The sequence below is a fragment of the Symphodus melops genome (assembly GCF_947650265.1).
Source record: "Symphodus melops genome assembly, chromosome: 17".
Classification (NCBI taxonomy): Eukaryota; Metazoa; Chordata; class Actinopteri; order Labriformes; family Labridae; genus Symphodus; species Symphodus melops.
Window position 1 is genome coordinate 21855570 of NC_136707.1, and position 14841 is coordinate 21870410.

Consider the following 14841-nt stretch of genomic DNA (forward strand, 5'->3'; position numbering starts at 1 on the left):
CAAACGTGCGCGTCCACGAGCAAGTGCGCGTCCACGGTATTTTGATTTGAATGGATACAGGCGGTCACGTGTATGAAAGCGCGGTCTGGGGATGGGCGGGAGAGATACAATGCGCGTTACTGAACCAAGAAGACACACATGAACGCGCACTCAGACGTCCTCCCTTTTGTTGTCATGTTTATGGCTGTGTAGCTAAACAACAGCTTCTATTTCCTAACACAGTTTGCTTTAATAAGCATTTTATGATCCAATCATCATCCCCATACTGTGTACAAAACCACAGGACTCTTAGTATGGACAGTTTTTTATTTTTTCATTTTTAACCCTTTAAATACCAGCGGCCATCTTGTTTTTCTGTCAGAAGAAGAAGCTCAGAAAACTTAAAAAAAATTAAATATGTACATCCAACATTAGGGTGTGTTATTATACTTATAAGTTGAGTAAAAGCATTGCTATTTGACTTAAATCAGTCAAAAAATTTAAAGAAAATCTTTGTAAATTCATAACAGAAAAAAATCTTTATTTATGTGCATTTAACGCCTTGAGGTTCATAACACTTACATTTCTGTGTTGTGTGATATTTGGTGTACAATCTGTCTTTATAGTCTTTGTTTTGTGTAAAAAAAACACCTGACTGTGAATTAATATTTACAGTCTTTGTTATTTATGTTCAATAATAACCAAATCATCTATACTGTATTATGTTCCTCTTCGTGCACATGCACAACTGTCATGTAAATACTGCTAAACTATACCTCGGGCATATTAACAGTCAGTTGATTAATAATGATAATAAAACATTAGTTTTTCCACAGCAGATGGAAAAACAGGCAAGAAGAAAGGGAGCCTCTATGTGACGTCATCACGCATGCGTCAAAAAAAGGGGCTTGAATGAGTGAGGCGCGCTGCAGCATCGCACCTGTAGTTCATGGCGTGAAGCGTTTCCAGCCAAAACAGTGAATTTAATATTTAAATTATATTTAACATATTTATCCCCTAATGGAGGAGGTGGACGTGGAGCCGTCTATTACCGTAAGTGACCTTTGCGGTGACGTTTGTTTACGTATTTCCTCCAACTCAAAGCTAAGTGTTGCTAAGAGGCTAACTCCAGAGCAGAAATATTAACTTTTATAAAATATGAAAAATATTATAGAGATTATGTTCACACTTTATGTCCCTCAGCACAAGTCAGAAAGCATCATTCATATATGCTCTGAGTTTTATTAAAGGAAATGTGTCTCAGTAAGAACTCAATATATGACATTAATATAGTAATTATTATTATTATTAGATTACTTTAAAATGACTGCTTTGAATCGATTTATCGTGATTAATCTTCCTTATTTGGATGAAATCAGTGTTTGTCACCTTGTTAGACATTTTATAAGGATAACCTTTAATTTAGTGTTTTTCTTTTGGTAGCCTTTAGTTTTCTCAGGATTGGATTTTATTTTGTTTTACTGGATAATAATTGTTAGGCAACTCAGGTATATTTATATATTATATATATTTTTTTAAAAAGGCGTCAAAGTTTCATGATAACGAGACTTTTAGAAATCACTCAAACAAATGAACAATCACATAAACTATGAAAATATGTTTTAAAATGCAAGAACCAAAAATAAATAAATATAACAATGAGCAAGTATGACATTAAAATACAAAATTGAAGAATAAGCTAATGGATAACTGTTGTCTGGTTCCTCTTCTTTTGATGCAGAACATCCCTGCAGCCGGTGATGGGAAGCATTTGGGGTTTGCATGGGGTCCTGGTGATATCCTCACCTACGAGACCCTGTACCCGCCCTCAGGTCTGTGCAGCCTATCCAAACAAGTCTCTGCATTTTCACTGTCTCTTCCTGATTCTAATCATTTAATTTGTCTCTGTATTTTTAGGTGTTAAAGGATCGGGCAGCTTATACATCCATGAGGTCAGGAAAGACGAGGACATTTACTCCCCCATTTTACGCAAACTCTTCAACGAGTCGCATCACATCTTTGTCGGCCTGCAGACAATAAGAGAGGACCTCCCCAGCAAGAACAAAAAACCTCAGTAAGACCGCCTGAGGGATAAGATCTCAGCTCCTTTGCATGTCACTGGGATAGTTTTTTACTCCTAAAGGAAATAAATAGATCTCATGTTAGTAAATCGTCTCTGTCTTGCTCTTTAGATTTGTCAGCATCAGTAAAAACTATCGATCTGTGATACGAGCCTGCATGGAGGAGCTTCAACAAGCTGCTGGTAATCTTTTTTTTTAAAAAAAAATTTTTTTTAAATTTTTTTTTAAAATTTTGATTGTATTGATTTTGTTTCCTACGGATAATCAAATTGACTGGCTTCTTTTTTTTTCCTGCAGTTTCTACAAAAGTTGCAGATGTGGCGACACAATATGGAAATCAGGTACGTCCTTCTACATCTCATCTGTCTGTGCATCTCTACCACAATGTTACGGCTGTACAGGAAACATTAACAAAGGAGGCCGTCTGGGTGCATGTTTCGAAGAACAACTAAGAAAGGGAGGATAATTTATATATATAAAGTTGTAACCTTTACTTCTGTTTCAATGCGACAGGTGTCGATTCTGTTGGCCATAGAGCTGATCTGGAATCTGTGTGAAGTGCTGTTCATCGATGCCGCTCCAGGTTAGAATTACTTGTAGTTAATGTTACTGTACATTTAATAACTCATCTATCAGCGTTGTAATTGTCCGTGTGTGTGCGTGCTCTCAGCGGGGTCCCTGCTGCTCCACCTCCTGGACTGGGTCAGATTACACAAAGCGGATGTGGATGAAAAGGCCAGAGAAGTGCTGCAAAGTGAGAGCCCTGCTGAACACCACGACTACTGGGATGTGGTAGGTTCTGTACGCACACGCACACACACACACACACACGCACACGCTACAGCACCCGCAGCCCTGACTTTCAGTAGAACAAACCCTTCTGCATTTAGCTCTACATGTTGTGTTCTGACATCGAGCACAGAGTGACATGTCAGTTCTCAAATGTTTCCGCTCTGTGCAGGTGGTGAGTTACGTGCTGCAGGGCAGGTTGGAGGAGGCCAGGCAGATGCTGGTGAAGCAGGCCACGCTGCATCCTGCAGCCAGGAGCATGTTCAAGCTGATGGACACTTTGCTCAGCAAGATGCCCTTCTACAATGTAAGATCATCCTTCAAAGGTTCCTCTCATTTTGTAGCTTCAGTTTTGTTGATTTTTGCTGGTCAAATATCTACCACGATGAGGCGTGCATCACTGACGTGGTTGTGACCCTTCAGCCCGGCGGCACCCAGACGCTCACAGAGTTTGATGTGAAGTGGAGACACTGGCACGAGGAGGTGGACCGCTGCCTGCAGGACAACTCGTTCGCCAGCAACCAACACCTGGAGCTCATCTGCAAGGTCAGCGACTCTTTGCCCTCAGTAGCTGTCATCATCATCTGTTTACTTATTTCACAGTACAGAATATCTGGATTGATACCTTTTAGTGTTCTGTATATAAAAGAGAAAGTCGTGATTATGAACTTACTCTTTTGCATTGTGCTTCGTGCTTGTATTAAGTGGAAACCTTACACCTTACTTTATCTGATTCTGTTCTCCTCCTTTTAGATCCTAGTGGGCGATGAAGACACTTTACTGGAGCACAAGGGACTCCTGAGCACCTGGTACCACTTCCTGGTCACCAGACTGCTCTACTGTCACCCCACAGTCAAACCTACTGAGCTACACTTCTATGCACAGGTACACTGCAATAAAAGCTGCTATACTCACAGTGCTATGAACGTCCTGTTAATTCATTGTTTGTGTGTGTGTGTGTGTGTGTGTGTGTGTGTGTGTGTGTGTGTGTGTGTGTGTGTGTGTGTGTGTGTGTGTGTGTGTGTGTGTGTGTGTGTGTGTGTGTGTGTGTGTGTGTGTGTGTGTGTGTGTGTGTGTGTGTGTGTGTGTGTGTGTGTGTGTGTGTGTGTGTGTGTGTGTGTGTGTGTGTGTGTGTGTGTGTGTGTGTGTGTGTGTGTGTGTGTGTGTGTGTGTGTGTGTGTGTGTGTGTGTGTGTACGTACTTACTGCAGTCGTGCATGAGGATGTTCCTGGACCCGAGGAGCGTCCCTGAGCCCCTGGACAGCATCTTACTGGCTGCCTTTGAGTTCGACATCCATCAGGTCATTAAGGACTGCAGGTAACACCTTTTTATAAAACCACCAGAGTGTCTATAAGCCACAAACTGCACACGTGTATGACATCACTTCATCTCCTCCTATCAGCATCGCTCTCAACAACTGGTGGTTTGTGGCCCATTTGACGGATCTGTTGGATCACTGCAAACTGCTCCAGTCCCACAATCTGCAGTAAGGACTTAGTTTGGCTGCTTTTGTATTTCTAATCAGAAGATAATTTATTTAAAGATGAAACTCTTCAAATGATCTCTGTGGTGTCTTTTGTTTTCAGCTTTGGCTCCAACTTGAGAGAGTTTCTCCTCCTTGAATATGCGTCTGGTCTCTTCACTCATCACAGGTTTGGCTCGATATGAAACGACCTTAAATGTTTTAGAATTTAAGAGCTTTCTTTAACCTGAGCTAAAGAGCAGGTGTTAAAACTTCAGAGACTCAGATGGTGATGATTGCTTTGATTACTCTTATGATTTGATGCATGATACAAACGCCTGATCTTATATCGTGTGTGTGTGTGTGTGTGTGTGTGTGTGTGTGTGTGTGTGTGTGTGTGTGTGTGTGTGTGTGTGTGTGTGTGTGTGTGTGTGTGTGTGTGTGTGTGTGTGTGTGTGTGTGTGTGTGTGTGTGTGTGTGTGTGTGTGTGTGTGTGTGTGTGTGTGTGTGTGTGTGTGTGTGTGTGTGTGTGTGTGTGTGTACAGTCTGTGGCAGTTGGCCGTGGACTACTTCGACCACTGCCCTGAGTTTGGCCGTGTGTACCTGGAGCTGCAGATCGAGCGCGTTCCTTTAGAAACGGAGCGCAAAGCGCTGAAGGTGCTCAGAATCTGTGAGCAGAGGCAGATGTCAGAACAAGGTACCACGCTCTCTCTCTCTCTCTCTCTCGCTCGCTCCCTCTCTCTCTCACAGCTCTGATTCTTCTCAAGCATAAACCTGTCTGACATGAATGCAGAGACAGCCTGCAGACCTTTAACTTGTGTCCTCGTTCAGTGCGGAGCATCTGTAAGATCATGGCCATGCGCGCTCTGAGGAACAACAGGCTGGGCTCGGCTCTCTCCTGGAGCATCAGGGCCAAAGATGCCGCGTTCGCCACCCTCATTTCAGAGAAGTGAGTCACTCATCCTCCGAGGGGCCTTTTGGGTTCTGTGGACAAAGTCTCATGAAGCTCTTTCATAGCTCTCTCCTTGTAGAGGAAACTTTAACACGTGGTTTTGTGTTTGTCAGGTTCTTGCAGGATTACTGCGCCAAAGGAACCTTCTCAGATTTGGACCTGATAGACAACCTGGGTCCGTCAATGCTGCTCAGTGACCGGCTCACTTTCCTTGGTATGAAGAACACACACACACACACACACACATCTAGTATATGTTTAGTGAGCTTTCCTGTTTTGTGAGGTTTGTGGAACATCACGTACTCTTAATGAGACACTGTATTAAACATGTGACTCAGCCTCTGCTGAATTCCTGCATCCAGTGAAGGGAACACTCACCTCTTAGTCTCCATTAGACCGTCACATGACAGGCTGATATAGATATAGTTTTGTGCTGCTTTGCTTAATGCAAGAGCATGTGAGGGCATTTTTTTTCCTCCTGGATGAAAACTGATTTCACAAACCTCCCATGTACAGAAACTGCTTTTAGATGTTATTTAAAAAGTGTCTGTGTAAAGGTTTGATCGTGGGCTGTGGGTTCAGGGGGAAAACTGAGCTCTCATTTCACTTCTAGGAAAGTACCGCGAGTTTCACAAGCTGTACGGAGAAAAGTGCTTCGGCGAGGCGGCCAAGCTGCTGCTCTCTCTCATGACGGCAAAGATCGCCCCCAGAAGCTTCTGGATGACTCTGCTGACCGACGCGCTGCCGCTGCTGGAGCAGAAAGAGGTGAGTCATCGCGCGTGTTCGGAGGAGATGTTATCATTAAACTGATTATACAACACGTCTGATCATGACGATGCATTTTTCAGTTATTCACCTCATTCTAGTTTTTAACACATCGAGCGATCGTGTTGGGTATTTGTGACGATGCTCGTACGTTGACTTTTCTTTTTGTTTTCTTTTAGGTGATCTTCTCAGCAGACCAAACCTACGAGCTGATGTTTTGTTTAGAGGAGCTCACCTCCTCGCTGAACACGGCGACTGTCGACGCAGACCGGCCCAAGCAGGTACGCACACCTGTCACGAGGTCGCCTTGATCCCCTACAGCATAAACTCCTCAGAAAACACGGGGTTAAAGCACAAACAGTGATTGATATTGGGTTCGTTACCACGGCAACAACGATAGAATTTAGTACCTTGTGAAGGCACGTTCAGAGGAAAGCCAGCTCCACACTCGCCAACACTTCTCCTTTGTGTTGTTAATCTGCAGGATGAAGACATCGAGGTGACCAAAGTGGAGCTCCTGAGACTCGCGCTGGCCAGAAATCTGGCGATGGCCATCGTCAAAGAGGGAACTGTGGAAGCGTAAACAGACCGACGCGCTTTTTTCTTTTTGCATTTTTTTTGTACTGTATATAAAATTCATGTAATCGTGCTCTTTGATAATTAAACTCTTTTCATGACTTGTGTCGTTTTCATTCAACTTTATATGATAAGAAATCAGAACATCAAAGGTCCATTTACAGAACCATTTATTTCTTTTAAAGCAGCGAACACATGTAACATCTTACAGTATGTACACTCTCCACAAATCCACACGTCACAAGTTCACATAACTTGTCACAATGAGCGATAGGTACATGACGTTATTCTTTGTACATACGCAGCCCACGTCACCACGGATCAACGACCACGAGATTTAAGGGACGATCACGTCGGTGTCCTCGCAGACTCCCCTCTCAAGCTATCAACTTTTAAATCTCAATCTTCTCTGTTCACATTTTGGAAGATTCAGTGATGCACTGAAGTACAAACAGAAAATAAAGAAGAGATGAATACTGACACTGTTAGAAGAGTGAACATCTTAAAATACAAATAGAAACTGCTCGAAAGAAATCTGCCTTCGTTTACAGCAAAAACAAAAATCATATCAAATAAAACTTCGACTCAGCAGCTGAAGTTGTGACGGCACGTGTTGAACAAAAAAAGTGTTGTCTTTTCTACTGAAGCCCAAAGAGGACATAAATCCTTCAACTAGATTACACAGGTTTCCAATAATGACTCAGTTGTTTAATAAAATCTCGTTGGATTAGTTTGGGTTAAAGACAAACAGTCGAGATCTGAAGGTTCTTGGTGAAAAAACGTAAAATATAAAAAAAAATAAGACGCACTGTTTTTGTTTAAATGCATGATGATACTTCCTGTTTTATTCCTGCTGTTCTCTTGTTTTATCTTTTGTTCCTTGGGGCTTCCGTACTTTACAACACAATTTAACATTGCTTACTTTACCAAAAGGAATGCAAATACATACAAAAATCTCAATGGCTTAAATAATAAACATAAAAAGTCAAACATGTTTCGACGAGAATCCTGACTTCACTTTTATTTATAACTAAAGTTTCCTCCAGACTATGACAAGATGCTTTTCCTCAACTTCTATTCAAGTATTTTCTTTAATTATTCCAACTGGAGGAATAAATAAAAGCACTTTTGTTCTCTCTTAAACTCTGTTAGCTTTGAGGTTAGTTCATTTTAAATTAGAGGTAACTTTATCTTACAAGTCTCTGCTATGCTTCTCTAATGCCTTACAGTTTAATCTAGAAGAATATTAATCTCTTGCATTGACCCGTAAACGTCCCGGCGTGTATCTTCAGTGTGTTAGCTTTAGCTAAAAACAAACATCGAGAAGGAATGTGAAGCTGAAAGGTCGAGTGCTCCCCTCAGGGATGGATGTCAACAAACACAACACCCCTTCATGAAGTAAGAACCATCCCTGCAGCCCACACGCTGCTATAGACGACCCCACAGCTCCTGAGGGGGGAACTGGTCGATCTCTCCCACCTCGTTGCACGGTCGCTCTCCGAGTGTGAAGTCCAGCTTGTAGCGCAGACGAACCTTCTCCTGTGGAGACGCACACGCAAACCACGTCATCGTCACCTCATCCAAACTGCGAACGCTCAACAACAGTCTATTACCACAATTATACGGTTTCGATATGCTATTGCTACATGATGTATTTTGTGGGTTCATTTGACGTATTTTGAACGATGCAACGTCAAAAAAGTATCACAGACCTTCAGCACCTGAGAGATCAGAATGTGCATTACTATCCAATAAGATAAAGTCTCCATTATTGTCCATTACTGATCCTGCAGACTGTAACCTCTGCAGACTCACTTCACCAAAACTCAACAAATAAGAAAAAATCTTCTCGTATCAGTAATTAACATGTGTTTAAGTATTCTTAAAATATCTCCATAATTGCACCTGTATTCAGATTGTTCTGAGGCCCCAGCCCTGGTGTTTGTTTTGTGCAGGTGTTACTGTATAATCTACCTTTGTCGGGTTAGCCAGAAACATGATCTGTGTGATGGAGGCTGGAGGGAGGATGGGGTTAAAAGGAGCCAGTTCTGTTCCTGATGGAGGCTGCAGCTTCACCTTCATGGCCTGCAGGACGATTAAAGGGAGAGTGAGCAGAGTGCGTTTATAAAGTCACAACTTCTTCGTCATTTCTGTGAGAGACAGAGTTTAGTTAGAGAGGGTGTGGCGAAGAAACGCACCACACATCAACTCATGCTGAAATAAAGGAGGAGGACGGATTACAGGGATCAGTCATCTGTAAGTAAATACAGTCTGTCTCCTGGCATGTGACAAAAAAAAAAATCAGACTTTTGTTTTAATAGCAGCACATTACAGCAGTAATGATTCCATGTCACTTTCATTACTGAAGAGAAGTCGAGCACAGACTCTTTGAAAAATAAAGGAAAGGTACTAAACTAAATCCACCATAAAAGCCTGTCAATCAAAAAATGTTAATCCTTATCTATACAAGAAAATGCCCAAAAAAGCCCTGTTCTTCTGCGGAGAGCAAAACACCCTCCCCCAAAAAGAAAAACATAGAAGAACAAACAAACATGAGTGAGCTGACATATGCGTCTACCTTAGGAACGGCAGCCTGCAGTACCACATTGTGAACAGGATGTGGCGCTGTATTGAGCATGGACACCACCATCACTAACACGTCAGGCCTGCCGGGGGGGCAGTCAGAGGCGAAGTTCAGGAGCATTCGAACGCCGTCCTTGTCGTAGGCCGTCACGGGCAGCACTTTACCTGATGATGGACAGGACACAGGTGTTAGAACCTTCTCAGTAAAAATCAACAACACATCTTCACCCCAAGCTAAAGCTGCTAATGGGGTACTTCACAGCGCATTCCTCGGCCTCCTCCTTTTCTCCATCTAAATCCTTTTAAAACATCCATAAAGCATCCATTCCTTTTCAAAGATGTCCTGAAGATAATCTTTCATATGTACAGTTAAGATATAATGATGGGTTGGTAAATTCCTTTAGTAAATACAGCTCAAGAAACACATTAAATATATTTTTTTCCCCACTGTTTGGCTCCACTTTTACTTTTTTTTTTTTTCATAGTATACAATATGTCTCTTAATTCTACCAATTGGAAACTAAATATCCTCACTTATTGCTCTTAAAGGCAGAGAATGACAACTGGTAAAAGAAGCAAAAAAAAAAAGCATTCATTTTTAATTCATAAGAAGAGTTTCGAAGCTTTCTTTCATTTGTTAGGCGTTTATACAAATACAGACCCCTGCTGGCGCAATAACTCAAGCAGCATGACTTCTCGAGAGCCTCACTAAGTAGAATGAAGTGTGCCTGTCTTCAAATTCAAAACAACTCTGACAGAGAACATTTCCATGCACAGACAGACATCGACGTTGATCAAGCCTGTTCTGAACTTGTACGCTCACTCGGTCTGATCGCCTCCAGGGGGACGTGCACGCCGCTCAGAGAGACGTCTGCGGCTCTGGCCGGGCTGCCCTGGAAGGGAGGATGGCAGGGGGACAGGGAGCGGATCAGCGGGCTGCCCGGGGCTGAACCCAGACTCTGAGCCTTCGTGTACGACATAGCGGGAGAGCCAGGCATCACACTCCGAAGGAGAGAGGGTGAAGAGGGACAGCCCTGCACAGGAAGGAGGGGGGGCACTGCTGCAGGCGATCCGAAGCTGCTTCCTCTGCTCATCATGTGGCTGGACAAACTGACGAGGACAAAATGCAAAATAAATAGTGTTTAATGTTATTCAAAATTCAAGGAACAGCCGAAGTCCCTGTACCTCTTGTGTTCTGAAAAGCCCAGCATGGCCAGGTCCTGCAGGTTCTGGAGACTATTTGTGGCAGCAGCTGGTTCAGCAGGGGGCACCGCTGGACCCAAACATGTCCCACTCCCAAAGAAATCCACACCTGAAGCCGGAGCCTGCAGAGGACAAGAGGGGACGAGATGATTTATCCTCTGGCATCGCACACCAAACAGAAAGAATGTCGTTTTCTATAAACCTGCAGGGAAGTCCACTGATTGGACAGCTCCTTCAACGATGGCTTTGATTGGCTGCTGGTAGAGGTAGGGGGGTCGTTCAGCCCTAAAAGAAAGGTGCAGATATTCAGAAGGCAAGAGGAGAGAATTAATTCGGTCAGCAGCTAGCTTACCAGTTAGCTTAGCCTAGCTCTGCCTGATGTTATTAAATCAACCTAGCAGCAAATAAAATGTCATTTATGTTCCTTAGCTGAATCCATCTTACAACAGAGCTTAAAAACAACTACTCAACATCTTACAGGTGTTATAATACAGACTATTTCTGGTCTTAAAAGGTCGAACAGTTCCTTGGACCTGCTGAGTCATGAAGTGAAGTGAGTCACGCTCTACCTAAAGACAGCAGCTCGTCATCCAGCAGAGACAGCGCAGCGGAGGCCTTGTTGAGCGACGGGCGACTCGGGCTGTTGTTCTGACTGTCGATGGCGCCGAGCAGGCGTTTGGGAGGAGGCGGGAGGACGGGGATGGGGATGGGGATGGGGATGGGGGACTCCGTGGGATTGATGGGGATGGCGTTTGAGAAAGAAGGAGGAGGGACAGGTTGGGGAGGGCTGGGCGTGTCGAGGCCGGCGAGGTCGATCAGCGTATCTGTGGCGTCTGAGAGGAAAAGAAGGCTAAACTCTTCGTTTGATCTCGAGCACAAAGACGTCTCATTTTAGAGACACATTCAACAACAGTCTCTCTCACCACTGTCGCTCTGAGCAGCTGTCGACGGAGGTTCCTCCCTGTCACCATTGATCGGCTGCCCCTCGACTATCTTCTTGTAAGAGTTGATGACTCTGGAGAGATCGTCGCTGGCCTGCAGGATGTCACCTGAAGGGTCGACGGGGTTACGAAAACGTACTCAAATGTGGAGACATTGCTTGTTAGCATGAAGAAAGGAGCAAACCTAAATTGGCGTCATTGTCCTCCGACTCTGTGGCCATTTTGAAAGCGGAGCGCCTCAGCTTGTCACAGCGCTCGTAGAGTTCCTGAGAGGAAGAAAAGAGCAGGCGCTGAAGAGTTTCAATCCAGCTGTGCTTCGTTACGTTTACTGAAATAAATATCAGGATGTGAACATCACCCCCAAAATATCCCTTTAAATACTGAACGTCTACGTTCAGCCTTCTTGTGTGCGGTGAATCTTCTCATTGGCTGTCGAGATGTTTACCGCCATCACCTGCGCCAAGACTGAAGGACTGACAGACCCGTGCACAGGGCGTCCACGTTTACACACTTTATCGGTTTGTTTGTTGTAGGTCAAAGAGCTGCTTCAAGTTTGCCATCTCATTTCTAAGAGTGTGTGTGTGTGTGTGTGTGTGTGTGTGTGTGTGTGTGCAAGAAAACACACCTTAATGATTTCCCTGTCGGAGTCTGACGAGCTGTCTTTATTGTAGTGAGTCAGCATCTCTGTCAGCAGCTTCACGTTGATGTTCACCTCCTCCAGCGTGTGTATCCGCTTTGTGACCTTCTGCACTCGAGCCTCATCCTGAAAAAACAAACAAACAAAAACATGCTTCATACTGAACATCAAAATGTTCATGTGAGGCATGAAGGAGAATCTTAAAATAAATAAACCTCAGTTACCTCTTTCACCATGTTCTTGATCAATCTGTTGGCTTCCTGCAGATCTTCTGGATTTTTACTTCGGAGGAGCTCAGCAAGCAGCTGAACACACATACACACACACACACACACACACACACACACACACACACACACACACACACACACACACACACACACACACACACACACACACACACACACACACACACACACACACACACACACACACACACACACACACACACACACACACACACACACACACACACACACACACACACACACGCACACGCGCGCACACACACAAACTCTTTAACATCAGTTCTTCTGTTTAATCAGAAAAAAATGTCTCACCAGGAACAGAACTTCATTTTTTGGGGTTCAAGTCTAAACTGTTGCTGCAACCATCAGTCAACTGACAGAAAATCAATATGTTAAAAACTGATCAATTCTATCGGTCCATTTTCATCAATCCACAGGCTGCTGGTTCCTGTTTCTACATTTTATTTTCTGAACTGTTAACTGGAGTAAAATCAACATTTTTGGGCTCTGGTGACGTCAAGCATCATTTGAAACATTGAGAAAACTGAATAAAGAGGTAACATGACATAATATCACAGACTGATTCTCCCGCTCCTCTCTCACCTTGCCCATGTCCTCGTTGTCAAACACCGGGTGTCTCGGTCGAGTTGGAGGAGAAGGAATCAGCGTCCTGTCCAGCGGTAACTCGGGGTCAGATTTAACGAGGCCTGATGAAACGAGTGAGGACTGAATTATTACTTTGATCAAAGACTTTGGTCGAAACGTCTCGTCATCTCTACGCACCCTGCTGCCTCAGCGTCTGGTACGCTTCACGGATCTTCACTTCGTTTGGAAAAGCAACAGTCCAGCTGTACAACATCTCCACGATCTTCAACTTCACCTTCTCAGCTGCGATGTCGCCCATGTACTGGAAACAGGAAGTGATTATCAAACACAGGCTGAATACTCCGTGACACTGAATAAATGATAGTGAACCCTGCTCACCAATGGAGACACCACTTTTATCAGTTCGTTCAAGAACCTGTACTTCCCGACTTCGTTATGAAACCTTCTCCCACAGTTCTTCATGCACGCCTCCAACACCTGCACACAAAACCATGACGATGAATCCAAAGTGTTCGCTCCAGTCCAGGAGGAGGAGAAGGTTCCTGTCTGAGACGCTCTTACTGTCAGAGCCTGAAGCGCTTCCCATTCCTGCAGAGATTGGATTTTACTGACGAGCAGATGGACCGCTATCTGAGGACTGCAGGAGGAAACAATGCACACTGAGGAACATGACCCAACATCTGTGAGGAATATTTGGACATATTTCACCAACTCACCCTTCCAGTTCCTTGTTGATCTGATCACAGAAGCCGATGATGTACTCCCAGTCCTCCTGTCGGTTTGTTGGATGGGTGGCTTTATCTGCAGGAGACAAACATTCACACTGACTGTGCTACATGTAGCTGTGCACTGTAAACACTGACAGGTCCAGCAGGTGGTCGGAAGTGAAAACTCGACAGACACAGATGTAATGTAGGAAGTGAGAGAGTACGAGTGTACTTTAATCTTCATTTCAAACCATAAGCAGATGGTGAACAACACAAACACATAAACACTGTTAGAGTCAACAAAAGCCCATTATGTATCTCTGTTTTATTTTCCTGCTCGGCTTACTTTCATCACCCCTCTTTTTATTTTTATTTCTTCCTTAGACCCACTCTTTGTTCTTGTTGTTTGATAAACTAACAAAAACACAGTTTCAGGTTATTACCTTCAAGTATATCCTCTATATATGTGTAAAGTGTTTATTCTTGTACCGACATGAAATACTGTTGTTTGTTTTTTTCTCGACTCTCAAATAAAAAGAATTTAAAAAAAAAGAAAACTAAATGATTTCCAAAGCTGAAAATAAAGGTTTGAAATGAAATCACAGTTCATGCAAATACAGTTCAAACTTATGTAAACATTTTACATCATAATGAGTTAAAGAGATAAAAACTGTTTTTTTATTTGTCAGGTAGAAATGGATGTGACAGACTGATGAGTTTCATTCTTCCATCTTGTTTGTCATTTGCTCTTTTCTTAGACAATTACCCCTTTTGTTTCAAATGCCCTGTTCTCCCCTACATGGCAATAACACAAACACAAACACAAACACACACACACACACACACACACACACAGATAAATATGGCTCCCATTGAGTCTGAACAATACATTTACTGTCATCACTCTTCCTCTTTGTAGCAGCTCAGTCATCATTCAGTGTGTCCAATAAGCTCCACAGACAATCACTGCACACACACACACACAGCTGTCAGAGGTAAATATGATCCACACACACTCTCCACCCATCCTGCTCTCACTCAGGACTCTGTCACCTGTAAATCACTTTCAAATCTCGCTGACAGCGTCGACACTAGTGGATTTACAGCCCTGAAAAAAACCACCTAGCTAATTAATCACGTTATTTAATTCAAAAAAAATTAAAATCACTCACTGAGCCAGGATTCAAGCGACTCCCCTACCTGGTACGCCATAGCACATAAAACATCGCGAGATGTTAGTAGACTAACGCGATAGTACGGAATTATGAGTCAGAAAAAAATAACAAAATAAACAGACTTTTTAACATTCTGA

At 43.3% G+C, this 14841-nt stretch overlaps 2 protein-coding genes across 3 annotated transcripts; one reads left to right on the top strand and one right to left on the bottom strand.

Annotated features, from left to right (window-relative positions):
• The first annotated feature begins 847 nt into the window (after nt 1–847).
• Nucleotides 848–6705, top strand: nup85 (nucleoporin 85). Its single transcript, XM_079365704.1, has 19 exons — nt 848–1032; nt 1721–1811; nt 1897–2053; nt 2172–2242; nt 2358–2401; nt 2574–2643; nt 2731–2852; nt 3022–3156; nt 3273–3395; nt 3603–3734; nt 4060–4166; nt 4252–4335; nt 4436–4501; nt 4857–5008; nt 5143–5260; nt 5377–5477; nt 5877–6028; nt 6208–6309; nt 6513–6705. Exons 1-19 carry the CDS (start codon nt 1000–1002, stop codon nt 6609–6611), a joined length of 1959 nt encoding a protein of 652 aa, XP_079221830.1. The 5' UTR covers nt 848–999; the 3' UTR covers nt 6612–6705.
• A 52-nt stretch (nt 6706–6757) lies between these two features.
• gga3b (golgi associated, gamma adaptin ear containing, ARF binding protein 3b) lies at nt 6758–14809 on the bottom strand. 2 transcript variants are annotated; one of them, XM_079365703.1, is made up of 17 exons: nt 14702–14809; nt 13539–13623; nt 13384–13459; nt 13201–13299; nt 13000–13123; nt 12820–12923; nt 12193–12273; nt 11957–12094; nt 11516–11597; nt 11314–11439; nt 10960–11223; nt 10593–10675; nt 10373–10512; nt 10011–10297; nt 9183–9352; nt 8579–8689; nt 6758–8143 (listed from the first exon to the last, which is right to left on the bottom strand). In XM_079365703.1, the coding sequence occupies exons 1-17, from the start codon at nt 14739–14741 to the stop codon at nt 8033–8035; spliced, it is 2121 nt and encodes a 706-aa protein (XP_079221829.1). In that variant the 5' UTR covers nt 14742–14809; the 3' UTR covers nt 6758–8032. The 2 variants fall into 2 exon arrangements, with proteins under 2 accessions (XP_079221829.1, XP_079221828.1); XM_079365702.1 differs by having other exon boundaries at nt 13201–13459.
• Nucleotides 14810–14841: the final 32 nt, after the last annotated feature.